This window comes from Drosophila willistoni, unplaced genomic scaffold (assembly GCF_018902025.1).
Source record: "Drosophila willistoni isolate 14030-0811.24 unplaced genomic scaffold, UCI_dwil_1.1 Seg665, whole genome shotgun sequence".
NCBI classification, from domain to species: Eukaryota; Metazoa; Arthropoda; class Insecta; order Diptera; family Drosophilidae; genus Drosophila; species Drosophila willistoni.
In genome coordinates this window covers 71,217-86,965 of record NW_025814581.1, presented here as the reverse complement: position 1 = coordinate 86,965, position 15,749 = coordinate 71,217, and the positions used below count along the sequence as shown (strand labels likewise).

General features: G+C 39.4%; 2 protein-coding genes across 3 annotated transcripts; both read left to right on the top strand.

Moving 5' to 3' along the window:
- Positions 1-1,659: 1,659 nt before the first annotated feature.
- Positions 1,660-2,614, top strand: LOC124461821. 2 transcript variants are annotated; one of them, XM_047013279.1, is made up of 3 exons: positions 1,660-1,849; positions 1,915-2,296; positions 2,422-2,614. In XM_047013279.1, exons 2-3 carry the CDS (start codon positions 2,089-2,091, stop codon positions 2,517-2,519), a joined length of 306 nt encoding a protein of 101 aa, XP_046869235.1. In that variant the 5' UTR covers positions 1,660-1,849; positions 1,915-2,088; the 3' UTR covers positions 2,520-2,614. The 2 variants fall into 2 exon arrangements, with proteins under 2 accessions (XP_046869235.1, XP_046869236.1); XM_047013280.1 differs by lacking the exon at positions 2,422-2,614 and adding an exon at positions 2,362-2,396.
- A 613-nt stretch (positions 2,615-3,227) lies between these two features.
- Positions 3,228-3,833, top strand: LOC124461822. The gene is made up of 2 exons (XM_047013282.1): positions 3,228-3,510; positions 3,578-3,833. The coding sequence occupies exons 1-2, from the start codon at positions 3,228-3,230 to the stop codon at positions 3,745-3,747; spliced, it is 453 nt and encodes a 150-aa protein (XP_046869238.1). The 3' UTR covers positions 3,748-3,833.
- Positions 3,834-15,749: the final 11,916 nt, after the last annotated feature.

Genomic DNA, 15,749 nt, shown 5'->3' with positions numbered 1-15,749 from the left:
CTTCAAGTCCTTGGCGTGGAAAACTCATTATCCTGCATCGAGAATACCTTTTGCAGAATTTTGCATTTATATTTCGCCTGAAGTCGCTGAGAACGAAGTTGCGCTTCCACACCTCCTGTCCTGGTCGGTATTGTATTTGCTTGGGGTGAATAGGCTGCTGTCCGCGTATGTGTGATCCCGAAATGGGACACCATTTCCTCGAACTCCTTGGAGGTAAACTGTTTCCCGTTGTCGGTGTGTACTATCTCCGGTACTCCAAACGTGTTAAAGAGTTCCTCCCTCAAGAACTTTATTGTCGCTGCGGACGTCGCTTTTGGCATAGTTTTGAGCCACACAAACTTAGTAAAGTGATCCAACACTATTAGAATATAGGCATTACTTTTTCGGGATCGTGGATATTTACCCAGGAAGTCCAGATACAGCTTCTGTATCGGCCGCGACGTGCACACCTCTGCTCCCATAGTTGGCCTGGTCGTCTGCGTGGTATGTTTCGCCCTCCTTACACGTATCACATGCAGCAATGTAATTTTTGAGTTGCACGGCCATTCGTGGCCAATAGTAAAACTGTTTAAGCCTGCCGAGCGTTCGTGCGACTCCACCGTGCATTGCCTCTTCGCTATAATGCGCTTGCTGTATGAGTGTATGGGTCAATGCCTCTGGTATCCACAATTTCCACGCCACATCCCCGATTTCATTATCGTAATCCGCATCCTCTTCAGCACCAATCCATCCTCTGCATGTAGGTCCGGAAATTTACCTGGATTGGACAGCACGCACTTGTATCGTTGCCGGTACTCCTCGCTCTCAAATTCGGTAGTCTCAAAATCAAAAAAATTCAATTCCTCGATTACCGCGGTCCACGACAACATATCTGCCACAACGTTGTCCTTTCCTTTCTTATGCTCTATCACGAAATCGTATGACTGCAATGCAATGACCAGCGAGCTAATTCCCATTTAAATCTTTCAGCGTCATCAACCACTGGAGACTCGAATGATCTGTGATGACGGTAAACGGCATAAGCTCTACATATGGACGGAATCTCTCTATCGCCTTGACTGCTGCTAAACATTCCTTCTCCGTTACCGTATAATTTAACTGGGCTCCTCGTAGCTTCTGTGAAAAGAATGAGATAGGCCTCTCGTTTCCTTCGTCATCCTGCTGGAACAGGGCGGCTCCCAATCCTACATGGCTCGCATCACACTAATCAGGATGTACTAATACTGGAGCGTTGGTTAGGGCTTGTTTTAGTAAATTAAATGACTCGGTAGCCTCTTTGTTAACTTGAATTTTCCTTTTGATTTCAGGCAATCGGTCGAATCGACGATACCAGCCGGCCGTCCCTAAAAAGCTACGGAGCTGTCTCACGGTGTTTGGCAATGGAATTTCCGTGATCGCTTTATTTATTTTCCATCGGGATCTGTTTTTTATTTTCCATCTCCGATCACAAATCCCAGGTAATTAAGGAATCTGAAGCAAAATTTTGATTTTTTTAATCCGATAGTTAGATTGGCCTTCTTCAAACATTCAGCTACTGCCTCCAGATGCTTCATGTGCTCTTCAAATGTGCGGGATATAATCAGAAGATCATCCAGATATACGTGTACGTGGCTTCTCAAGCCTTGGGGATGACCATATCCATGAGTCGGAACAAGCGCTGCGCCGCATTGCAAAGCCCGAAAGGCATTCTGCGGAACTGATACAGCGGGCGTCCCGGGATGGTAAACGCCGTGTATTTCCGACTTTCCACCTCCAACTCTACCTGCCAGAACGCGTGCCTTAGGTCAACACTACTAATGAAGATCGTATCCTCCACCCGGCTCAGAATGGACTCAATATTTTGCAACGGGTAAGCATCTTTGATTGTTACTTTATCCAATTTCCGTGCATCTAAACAAAGTCTATTTTTCCCAGGTTTCTGCACCAATGTTACCCTATTGTTCCACGGGCTTTCGCTCAGTTCGATCACTCCCAATTTGAGCATTTCGTCGACCTCTTGGAACAACAACTTCTGCTTTTGTGGTGATACTGGATAGAATCTCTCTTTCACTGGCACTGTATCCAGCAGTTGGATCGTGTGCTCTTCTAATGTGGTACGTCCGAGTCCGCCTGAAACTTCTCACAGACTTCTGCCAGGACCTCTTGTTGCGTCTCGTTGAGGACATGTGGTTCCACCGGCTCCTTTTTGGAATTAAACTCCTCATCCTCAATGGACAACTCCTCTACTCCCAAGAGATCAGGTGCGAGCTCGAATTTGCGGCAGAAATCTATGCCTTTGACGCAGTGACGGGCACAGGTACAGCGTCATTTCTTGTATTCTACCTCGATACGTAATATGCACATCCACCTTTCCCGTTATAGCATGATTCACTCCTCCTGCCGTTTGAACTTTCGAGTAAGATGTTTTTTTTTTAATTCCAGTTTATTCACCAGCTCTTCACATCCGTCGCCCAGGAAACTCACTGAAGCTCCCGTGTCTAGCAGACCTTCTACGTGAAACTATTGCATCTTTACCGTAGCGAATGCCTGATTCTCCTTTTGCCTTGGCACTGCTTCTAAGGCCGAACAAACCTCTTGGCGTTTTGTTCTTCGTTGTCTGTACCGCTCTCTCACACGCTTGACTCGTTAGATATGGCCTTTTTCCTATTGGTTCCTTCTACCAATCCAAATGGGTTCCGTTTTTCACTAAATTGCTGGTAAGAATATGCTGATATGGTAGGTTAGATTGTTTATATTCTAATTTATTATATATTGGCCTTAATCTATTAACAATATCTACTTCTAACGTGCAATTTTTGGATGTTTTCACTCGTTCTTCCGCGGCATTGAGCGCAACTCCTCCTTTGTTTTGCTCCGCATTGCATTTCCCGCCTGGCATTTGGGGCATTTGGGTAACACTACTCCTGGTAGTCCGCATTTGTAGCAGAATATCTTGCGAACTACACTCTTGCACTCCCAAAATGTATGGCCCTTCTCCGCACAGTTCCAACAGGCGAGTTCTGGCCGATCCTTGCTGACTTCGCGTGGCTTATACACCGCTTCAACAAACTCCACTTCATGACCTTCGGTTTCGGCCAAAACCGCTTCATGTAGTTGCGGCTCCGCTCCTCCCGCTGCACGAGACCATCTAGTTGCTAAGAGTCTCTCCGCCTCATGACATTCCTCTCGTAACTTCTCCAGGTTTTTTATCCATAAATAATTTTTGATATACTGTCTTTGATCAGGTCATGGTCGAGGAGTTGCTTTCTAAGCGTGATCGGAGGCTAAACATCGCTTGGAGGTATTCATCCACGCTTTCTCCTGTCCTTTGTCGCCTCTCTCTCAACTCACGTTCCCGCTCAAAGTTTGATCGTTGCGTCTGGAATCTCTGCTGCAGTGCGTGCTTCATATTTGGCCAATCTGCTGGTCCTGCCGAGCGTACGTGCATCCAGTACCAGTCCTTGGCCTGCCCTTCTACCAAGCAGTGGAAATCTTGCAGTACTTCGCCCCAACTTACTTGGTACACCGTCTGTAAGTGCTCCAGACGAAATATAAATTCATTTACTGGCATTCCTTTTGATCCTCCATCAAAAACCAGACCCCATCTTCTCGGATGTACCATTTCGGGACGCTGTTCCGTTGTTATTGGCACTCAAGATTGTTGCCTCGTATCTTCAGGCCAATGCCAGGAAGATTGTTATGGTGGACGACTTTCCAGATTCTCACGTTGCTGTCGCTCCAATACTCGTTGGTCTATGGCTTCTGTAGGATGGATTCAAGCCCTCTCTCCTTGGACATTGGTGGATCTCATCGTGGTGGATTGCTGAGGCGCTCCTTGAACCGCCTCCCACCTCCTTTTTTTCATTACACATATATTATATTAAACAATTTCACTTTTTTTTACAATATTGACTGAGCCTAACCAGGGTACCACTGGGACGTAAACAAATATAAATTAAATAAATTATATAAATAAACAAAATACAATTACTTATTCTAACAGCCTAATGTTGAGGTTAAATGGAGAAAAAAACCTGGAGCACCCGGACCTGGGTGGCCGATTGGATCCCGTCGAATTGGCTGTCCGAAGGCACCTGTGTGTGTCCGTCCTGCGTCTCGCATGCAATTCTTGGTCTTCAAGGATGGGTGGGATGCTCCTTCTAGGCACACGCACTTTTCAGTTTTTTTTTTCTTCTTGCACAACTTAACAACTCCACGTGCCTTCTAGAACTTAACTCCTCTTTTTTTTTTTTTCGTCCTCTTCCTCTTTTTTTCCAAAAAAGACTCAACTCCTCCACTCTCTTAGATTCCTAAAAATTCAAATTTTGTTCCCGGAACCGGAACCGCTCCCAGAACTAGCTCGGTTCTCTTGGTTTTTTCGCGCCAAATTCCCAGCTAATTTTCTAGCTAACGAGCCAGCCCCATCGATAACAGCTGTATTGTTGTTTATCAATTCTTTGGCCCATAACAAATTATATAAAATAAATCCACAAACAAATACGAAGAAAAGACCTTCGTCAATGTCGTTGTTTTGATACTCTTTCCACATGGGCCAAAACTAAGAAGTATCCGGAGGGTATCACAAAATTGGTCGGATCAAGGAGAGGAGAAAGCATTTTGAAATGTATTCTCTAGTAAGATTGTCAAGCTGCCATGTCCTCAGTAAAGCAATAGCTAATTGGATGAAATCCGGTCCTAAATAATATAAGCTCCTCGGGACGCCCAATCGAACTACCAAACAACCAAATTTCCCCATTGTAAAGAGCAAAAGATATAAAATTGCATTAACAATCCAGATGTTTACTTATTTTCAAATACAAATATGGCTTGAAAAAAGTCATTACAGAAATTTTAAAAAATTTGTAGAATCGTTGTCATTTCTAATGCAAAAAAATTCAATATATACATAAGCCTTATTTTCTTTTATTTGCTTTGTCCTCTTCTTTCTTCACTTTAACCAAAACTTTTTGGTCATTTTTAGCGATATTTATCTTGGTGTGTCCTTTTCGTATGGCCAGCTCTCGGGGATGTTTATTAACGATTTTCTTGAACTTTTCCAGTTGATCGACCTTAGTTGCGGCCTTAAGCCATTCTTTTTTATTTATTTTTTGTACTTCTTTACCATCTGACTTCAGGCTTTAGACCGCCATTTTTTTTACGTTATCGGCCACACGATGTTTTTTCTTGATACTTCTTGGTTTGGGAGTAGGACTTCTAGTGAGTGGGCGTACCTCACGGGAAACGTGGCCAAAAGAGGCAATCACTGCTACTTTCGTATTAGGCGAAAATTCCGCCTTCTCCGTTTTGATTCTAGGTTTAACTTTATCCGCTTTAAAACCTTTGAATTTTGGACGAGCATTAAATTTAGCACATTTTGGTGCATCCTTCCACTTTGGCTTGGGCTTCATAATTTGTCTGCGCCAATCTGTAGCCATTTTTTTGGGAACCTTCAGTTTTTGGGCAAATTGTTTATTGTTTTAAACTTGCCGTTATTGTTAAAGTTAGGCCAATAGGGATTGGGCATTTTTATTTGAAATTTATTTTTACTTTAAATTTGTAGAACTATACTCTCGAGCACGATTTTCTAGAATGTGAAATATGGAAGTAGGAAATGAGGCAGGTAAACTAGGCAAATGGACATGGCCTACTTTTCACTTTTTATTTTTCACTCTCCCGCCTACTGCCTTTGTCGGTAAAGAACTGATTTTAGTCTATAATCTAGTTGTATTTACAGTGGAATATTGAGTTAATGGCTTTTAAGTGGCTCCACAATACCCGCAAGACCAGATTTATTCGATTGATGAGGATAAAGCACGTTCTTTAAAAAATTGTATTAAACACTTTTTATATTGTTACCATAACAACTTAGGAAAGCTTTTGGGGTTACTTCCTAATTATTACATATTTGGGTCTATTCAAGATAAACCTTTCCACCATTTACTTGGATATTCGTGCATCTACTTCTTATTCAAACTATCAAGTAAAAAATATGACTTAAACTTATAATCAATTATACATATCGATTTCTGTCACTGCTCAAATGTAAAATGTACATCAGTCTGCTAGCTAGAAAAATTGGCCATGTCCGCCTGTTTTTAGCTCTCTGAAAGCAATACCTAATTGGATGAATTCTGGTCCAAAATAAGATGAGCTCCTCGGGACGCCCAATCGAACTACCAAGCAACCAAATTTCCCCATTGTAAAGAGCAAAAGATATAAAATTGCATTAACAATCCAGATGTTTACTTATTTTCAAATACAAATATGGGTTGAAAAAAGTCATTACAGAAATTTTAAAAAATTTGTAGATTCGTTGTCATTTCTAATGCAAAAAAATTCAATATATATATTATTACATATTTGGGTCTATTCAAGATAAACCTTTCCACCATTTACTTGGATATTCGTGCATCTACTTCTTATTCAAACTATCAAGTAAAAAAATTTGACTTAAACTTATAATCAATTATACATATCGATTTCTGTCACTGCTCAAATGTAAAAATGTACATCAGTCTGCTAGCTAGAAAAATTGGCCATAAGCCTTATTTTCTTTTATTTGCTTTGTCCTCTTCTTTCTTCACTTTAACCAAAACTTTTTGGTCATTTTTAGCGATATTTATCTTGGTGTGTCCTTTTCGTATGGCCAGCTCTCGGGGATATTTATTAACGATTTTCTTGAACTTTTCCAGTTGATCGACCTTAGTTGCGGCCTTAAGCCATTCTTTTTTATTTCTTATTTTTTGTACTTCTTTACCAACTGACTTCAGGTTTTTGACCGCCATTTTTTTACGTTATCGGCCACACGACGTTTTTTCTTGATACTCCTTGGTTTGGAAGTCGGACTTCTAGTGAGTGGGCGCACCTCACGGGAAACGTGGTCAAAAGGAGCCATCACCATTACTTTCGTATTAGGGGAAATTACCGCCTTTTTCGCTTCGATCTTAGGTTTAACTTTTTCCGCATTCAATTTAGCACATTTTGGTGCATCCTTCCACTGTGGCGCCAATCTAAGGCCATCTTTGGAACCTTCAGTTTTTGGGCAAATTTTTAAACTTGCCGTTTCCCGGTTTATTAAAGTTAGGCCAGTCAGGATTGGTCATTTTTACTTGAAATTTGTTTTTACTTGAAATTTGTTTTAATTATTAGAACTATACTCTCGAGCACAATTTTCTAGAATGTGAAATATCGGAGTAGGAAATGAGGCAGGTAAACAAGGCAAATGGACATGGCCTACTTTTCACTTTTTATTTTTCACTCTCCCGCCTACTGCCTTTGTCGGTCAGTGTCTGATCAGGATTTCATAATAATCTTTCTATTAACATATTTTAGATGTGATTCTATTAAATATTACATTTAAGTCTATAATATTATGTCTTAATTTTATTTCTTTGAATGGTTAACACTAAAATACTGATTATAGTCTATAATCTAGTTGTATTTACAGTGGAATATTGAGTTAATGGCTTTTAAGTGGCTCCACAATACCCGCAAGACCAGATTTATTCGATTGATGGGGATAAAGCACGTTCTTTAAAAAATCGAATTAAACACTTATTCCATTGTTACCATAACAACTTAAAAAAGCTTTGGGGTTACTTCCTAATTATTACATATTTGGGCCTAGTCAAGATAAACCTTTCCACCATTTACTTGGATATTCGTGCATCTACTTCTTATTCAAACTATCAAGTAAAAAAATTTGACTTAAACTTATAATCAATTATACATATCGATTTCTGTCACTGCTCAAATGTAAAAATGTACATCAGTCTGCTAGCTAGAAAAATTGGCCATAAGCCTTATTTTCTTTTATTTGCTTTGTCCTCTTCTTTCTTCACTTTAACCAAAACTTTTTGGTCATTTTTAGCGATATTTATCTTGGTGTGTCCTTTTCGTATGGCCAGCTCTCGGGGATATTTATTAACGATTTTCTTGAACTTTTCCAGTTGATCGACCTTAGTTGCGGCCTTAAGCCATTCTTTTTTATTTCTTATTTTTTGTACTTCTTTACCAACTGACTTCAGGTTTTTGACCGCCATTTTTTTACGTTATCGGCCACACGACGTTTTTTCTTGATACTCCTTGGTTTGGAAGTCGGACTTCTAGTGAGTGGGCGCACCTCACGGGAAACGTGGTCAAAAGGAGCCATCACCATTACTTTCGTATTAGGGGAAATTACCGCCTTTTTCGCTTCGATCTTAGGTTTAACTTTTTCCGCATTCAATTTAGCACATTTTGGTGCATCCTTCCACTGTGGCGCCAATCTAAGGCCATCTTTGGAACCTTCAGTTTTTGGGCAAATTTTTTAAACTTGCCGTTTCCCGGTTTATTAAAGTTAGGCCAGTCAGGATTGGTCATTTTACTTGAAATTTGTTTTTACTTGAAATTTGTTTTAATTATTAGAACTATACTCTCGAGCACAATTTTCTAGAATGTGAAATATCGGAGTAGGAAATGAGGCAGGTAAACAAGGCAAATGGACATGGCCTACTTTTCACTTTTTATTTTTCACTCTCCCGCCTACTGCCTTTGTCGGTCAGTGTCTGATCAGGATTTCATAATAATCTTTCTATTAACATATTTTAGATGTGATTCTATTAAATATTACATTTAAGTCTATAATATTATGTCTTAATTTTATTTCTTTGAATGGTTAACACTAAAATACTGATTATAGTCTATAATCTAGTTGTATTTACAGTGGAATATTGAGTTAATGGCTTTTAAGTGGCTCCACAATACCCGCAAGACCAGATTTATTCGATTGATGGGGATAAAGCACGTTCTTTAAAAAATCGAATTAAACACTTATTCCATTGTTACCATAACAACTTAAAAAAGCTTTTGGGGTTACTTCCTAATTATTACATATTTGGGCCTAGTCAAGATAAACCTTTCCACCATTTACTTGTATATTCGTGCATCTACTTCTTATTCAAACTATCAAGTAAAAAAATATGACTTAAACTTATAATCAATTATACATATCGATTTCTGTCACTGCTCAAATGTAAAAATGTACATCAGTCTGCTAGCTAGAAAAATTGGCCATGTCCGCCTGTTTTTAGCTCTCTGAAAGCAATAGCTAATTGGATGAAATCCGGTCCTAAATAATATAAGCTCCTCGGGACGCCCAATCGAACTACCAAACAACCAAATTTCCCCATTGTAAAGAGCAAAAGATATAAAATTGCATTAACAATCCAGATGTTTACTTATTTTCAAATACAAATATGGGTTGAAAAAAGTCATTACAGAAATTTTAAAAAATTTGTAGAATCGTTGTCATTTCTAATGCAAAAAAATTCAATATATACATGTGGGAAATGGTATTGAGAGAGAGCAGTCAAAAGTGATAGAAGAGAGGAGACAAACGCGTAGTGGCCGAACATTCTAGTAGTAGTAGAGAGAGCAGGGCATAGGATCATTATATAAGTTGAGAGAGAGCTTGTTAAAGAGGCCGTGCATCATTCGCAAAGAGACTGTCAACTGAGTCGCACGTCAAGGTCCATAATTAGTTTAGTGTTATTTCTATAAGTATGTTTAAATTCTAACAATATATTGAACTCGATTGTCATCAAACAATTCAAATATTAATAAATAAATAAATATAGTAACGATCGCTAAATCAACGCTACATTTTTGGGGGCTCGCCCGAAATATTGTTTAAAGAAATTAACATACAAACATATAACACTGCGTGAGTGAAAGAGACAACAAACAAAGTTCTTCGAAGTGACAAAGCAAAAACTTTTGTGTCGTCATCATTGTGTAAGAGCAAGCGAGATAGGCTGTGCTAAATTGTTGCATAAAATCTTTGGTGCCCAAATACGTTACGACGCAGACAATACACGCACGAGCATGTTTGGTAACGGACGGCGATCAGTGAATTTTTCTAGAACAGTCTAGAAATATTTGGACAGAGCGAATCAAGAAGCAAAACGTCAGCAGAGGCAGAGGCAACCCGTTGGCAGAGGCGAACCGTTGGCAGAGGCAACCCGTTGGCAGAGGCAAAGCTGGACGTAGCGTGAGGCAAAACGTCAGCAGAGGCAGAGGCAACCCGTTGGCAGAGGCGAACCGTTGGCAGAGGCAACCCGTTGGCAGAGGCAAAGCTGGACGTAGCGTGAGGTAAAACGTCAGCAGAGGCAGAGGCAACCCGTTGGCAGAGGCGAACCGTTGGCAGAGGCAACCCGTTGGCAGAGGCAAAGCTGGACGTAGCGTGAGGCAAAACGTCAGCAGAGGCAGAGGCAACCCGTTGGCAGAGGCGAACCGTTGGCAGAGGCAACCCGTTGGCAGAGGCAAAGCTGGACGTAGCGTGAGGCAAAACGTCAGCAGAGGCAGAGGCAACCCGTTGGCAGAGGCAACCCGTTGGCAGAGGCAAAGCTGGGCGGGGTGAGTGATAAAACGTCAGCAGAGGCAGAGGCAACCCGTTGGCAGAGGCAGAAGCTGGACGCGGCAAGAGACAAAACGTTAGAAGAGGACAGACAACCTGCTGGCAGAAATTAAACGAAGACTTCGTGGGACAGGAGCGGACTTGGGTAAATTTTTTGGGGACTATATGTATATAGTTCTAACCTTAATTGAATTTACTAAAACTAACCTTAGCATTAATTATTGGTATTGAACAAAGAAAATATTGTAATATGGAGCTTGACGAGGTTATGGCATTGCGAGTCGCAGATTTGCGAAATAAGTTGGCCGAATTGAACCTAAGCACAGTGGGAAGAAAACGTGATCTACAGAATAGACTTCTTACTCATTACGATATTCAAGACCAAGATAGCGAGGATGAAGAAGTAGAATCAGTAGTTACAGCTAGAGGCGAATTGCCCATAAACAATTGTAGTCGATCTTGGTACACCTTAAAAGATGTTGAGGGCAGTGTATCCTATTTTTCCGGCTCAGGTAGTCCCGACATTAATTCGTGGGTACAAGAGATAGAAGAGTGTGCTATTACAGTACAATGGGACAAGTTACAGACCTTTATATACGCCAAACAGTTGTTAGCTGCGGCAGCAAAATCATTTATTCGGAGTCAACATGGTATAAACAATTGGGAGATATTAAAAGCAGCACTGCGCAAAGAATTTGGTTCGAAACGATCAGCAGCTGAGATTCATAGAATATTATCGCAACGTTCTCAGAAAAGAGAGGAGACTTTGCATGAATATTTGTATGCTTTAATGGAAATTGCCAAACCAGTGGACGATGAGAGCTTGATAGAATACTTTGTAAAGGGCATTCCAGACTCACAAGTAAATAAAGCTATTCTATTTCAAGCCAGGAATCTACAAGAACTGAAGTTTCAAATAGAAACGTATCAGAAAGTTCGTGCTTCACACAAGTCGTTAAACAAGTTTGAGACTCAGTCAGGAGGAAAGATTAATCAGGGTAAAATAATTGATACATCTAAGAATCGGAAATGCTATAGTTGCGGTGACACATCACATATCAGACGAGACTGTCCGAAGAACGACCAAAAGTGTTTCAAATGTGGTAAAGTAGGACATCGAATGGCACAGTGCAAGCTAGAAAATCCAATTAAATACGAGAGAAATACAAACGTGGTAGAAAATGAAGATGTAGTAATACAGCCGTCAAGCGAATTTACTCCGTCAGGGTTAGAACTTAAAGACATCGTATATTCTAACGTTATATTTAAAGGACTCGTAGATACTGGCGCTGGATTATGTCTTATGCGAAGAAATATTTATTTTATTATTGGATCGAAACCGTTATTAGGCGGAGCTAGACACTTAACAGGAATTGGCGACAGTAAAGTGTTGACTTTCGGTAGTTTTATCATACCAGTGAAAGTGGATGGTTTAGTTATGAACATAGAATTCCATGTAGTGCCAGATCAGGATATAAGTTTTGATGCTATACTGGGTCGAACGATATTGAACACTGTCAATATAAATGTAACAGCAAATGGATCTAGGTTTGCTATGCGCAACGATATAGAAGTTTGTCACACCCATAGTATGTCAAAGAGAAAACAAAATGAGTCAGATATTCAGTGGGCAGGAGATATTGGAAATATCTTCATCACAAATATTGAAGACAGGGATAAGAGTCCAGACATAAATCTTTCGCATTTAAACCATTTGATAAAAGGGGAAGTAGAGAAATTAATTCGGAACTACCAGCCAAAAAGAAATGCAAACGTACCAGTAAGCATGAAAATTATATTGAGCGACGAAATACCTGTGTATCAGCACCCGAGTCGTTTAGCCCTTTGTGATCAGGAAATTGTTGATAAACAAATTCAAGAATGGCTAGCAGAGAAAATAATTAAAACCAGTACTTCTGAGTACGCGTCGCCAGTTGTCTTAGTCTCGAAAAAGAATGGTCAAAAGCGTTTATGCTGTGACTACAGAAAATTAATCGGAAAGAAGGATGTTCCTTTGAGAGTTGCTCGTTGGGCTATGTATCTTCAAGATTTTGATTATGTTATCGTACATCGATCAGCAACTCAAATGAGGCACGTCGATGAGTTGAGTCGTTTTGCATGTTTTATGCTTGTTGAGGACACTATTAAACATCGATTAAAAGAAGCTCAGTTGCAAGATGAGTGGACCAAGGCAGTAAGGACGCTAGTTGAAAAAGAAAGTTATAAAGGCTTCTATATAGAGAACGAGATTCTCTTTAAAGACCCTAATTGTGAGTTGATTGTAGTGCCTTCGGCAATGGAACATGAGATTATTAGACTTGCACATACCCAGGGTCACTTTTCCGTCAAGAAAACGCAAGATTTAATCGAGAAATCATACTATATTCCCGAATTGAGAGATAAGGTTATTCGTGTGGTACATAGTTGTGTGGAGTGTATTGTTATTAACGCAAAGGCTGGCAAAAGAGAGGGATATCTAACTTCGATAGAAAAGGGTGACAAACCACTTTGTTCTTACCATATTGATCACGTCGGACCAATGGAACTTACAAATAAACGGTATAATTACTTGTTGGTTATTATAGATGGTTTTTCTAAGTACGTTTGGTTGTATCCCACTAGGAGCACAGGCGTAGATGAAGTGATACGGTGTTTAGAAGTTCAAGCAACAAATTTTGGGAACCCAGTACGATTGATATCTGATAGGGGCGCGGCTTTTACATCGCATATTTTCAAAAAGTATTGCGAGGATCACGACATCGTGTATTTATTGATTACCACCGGAGTACCGCGAGGAAATGGGCAGGTTGAAAGGATTCACAAGATTGTTATTCCAATGCTAGCTAAAATGAGTTTAGATAATCCAGCTTCATGGTATAAATACGTTGGGAAAGTTCAGCAAATCATCAACGATACGGCACCTAGAAGTACTAAGATAGCTCCTTTTAAGATCCTAACCGGTATTGACATGCGTAGATCAGAGGATGTAAACCTTAAAGAACTACTCGATGATCTTCTAATCGAAGAACTAGCAGAACACAGAAAGAAAATACGAATGGAGGCAGTTGAAAATATAAAACAAATTCAGGAGGAGAACAAGAAGTCAGCTAATCTAAAGAGAAAAGAGGGAAAACGATTCAAAATAAATGATTTGGTTGCTATTAAGCGTACCCAATATGGCGTTGGTCTGAAACTTAAAGGAAAGTATTTAGGACCCTATAAAGTAACGGCAATTAAAAATCATGGTAGATATGAAGTAGAGAAAGTTGGACAGGCGGAAGGGCCTAATAGGACATCAACTGTATCGGAATATATGAAATTGTGGGCACCGTCATTCGGGTCGAATGTACAGTCAGGAGGGCGGAATGTGGGAAATGGTATTGAGAGAGAGCAGTCAAAAGTGATAGAAGAGAGGAGACAAACGCGTAGTGGCCGAACATTCTAGTAGTAGTAGAGAGAGCAGGGCATAGGATCATTATATAAGTTGAGAGAGAGCTTGTTAAAGAGGCCGTGCATCATTCGCAAAGAGACTGTCAACTGAGTCGCACGTCAAGGTCCATAATTAGTTTAGTTTTATTTCTATAAGTATGTTTAAATTCTAACAATATATTGAACTCGATTGTCATCAAACAATTCAAATATTAATAAATAAATAAATATAGTAACGATCGCTAAATCAACGCTACATACATAAGCCTTATTTTCTTTTATTTGCTTTGTCCTCTTCTTTCTTCACTTTAACCAAAACTTTTTGGTCATTTTTAGCGATATTTATCTTGGTGTGTCCTTTTCGTATGGCCAGCTCTCGGGGATGTTTATTAACGATTTTCTTGAACTTTTCCAGTTGATCCACCTTAGTTGCGGCCTTAAGCCATTTTGGACGAGCATTAAATTTAGCACATTTTGGTGCATCCTTCCACTTTGGCTTGGGCTTCATAATTTGTCTGCGCCAATCTGTAGCCATTTTTTTGGGAACCTTCAGTTTTTGGGCAAATTGTTTAAACTTGCCGTTTTTGTTAAAGTTAGGCCAATATGGATTGGGCATTTTTATTTCAAATTTATTTTTACTTTAAATTTGTTTTAATTATTAGAACTATACTCTCGAGCACGATTTTCTAGAATGTGAAATATGGAAGTAGGAAATGAGGCAGGTAAACTAGGCAAATGGACATGGCCTACTTTTCACTTTTTATTTTTCACTCTCCCGCCTACTGCCTTTGTCGGTAAAGAACTGATTTTAGTCTATAATCTAGTTGTATTTACAGTGGAATATTGAGTTAATGGCTTTTAAGTGGCTCCACAATACCCGCAAGACCAGATTTATTCGATTGATGAGGATAAAGCACGTTCTTTAAAAAATCGTATTAAACACTTTTTATATTGTTACCATAACAACTTAGGAATATTTGGGTCTATTCAAGATAAACCTTTCCACCATTTACTTGGATATTCGTGCATCTACTTCTTATTCAAACTATCAAGTAAAAAAATATGACTTAAACTTATAATCAATTATACATATCGATTTCTGTCACTGCTCAAATGTAAAAATGTACATCAGTCTGCTAGCTAGAAAAATTGGCCATGTCCGCCTGTTTTTAGCTCTCTGAAAGCAATAGCTAATTGGATGAATTCCGGTCCAAAATAAGATGAGCTCCTCGGGACGCCCAATCGAACTACCAAGCAACCAAATTTCCCCATTGTAAAGAGCAAAAGATATAAAATTGCATTAACAATCCAGATGTTTACTTATTTTCAAATACAAATTGTGGAGGTGCCTTGAGTAAAACTTGCAGCTCAAAAGGAAAAAAAAAAAAAAAGTAAAAAAAGAAAGGAAGGCAGCATTTAAAAGACCCGCGAATGCACTGCTTGATTGCAGAAAGAAAGTTCACCACAGTGCTACATTTCTTTTTCCCATTATGCCAATAGCGGATAATGTCACTTTGACAATTGACTTCGGGTCTAAACGAAGATCAAAGCTAGGCATAGAGCATAGGCGAACTATCTTGATAAATTCTTTTCAAATTGGCAACCGAGCGGAACAGTCCTTTGCAGGAAGTGAGAAAAAAATTAATATTTCATTTTTTTTTGTGGTTAAAATAACCCAAGTAAATTTTAAATCCGAATAAATACAAGCCATCTTCATGGGCTTGAATCGGAAATAAAAAAGAAACCATTGATGTTGGTGTTCTCTATTTCAAGATAACTTCTTGAGTAAGTGCTAATTTTTCTTTGAATCATTAAAAATTTGGTCATTTTTGCAAATAAAATTTTGCACGCAGATTTTCAAAGTCTCGGTATGTTCATTCATGATGGAAAAGAAAAAAGGAAATTAAAATGTATTGCTTTGATTAAGCAGAAGGTAATTATACAG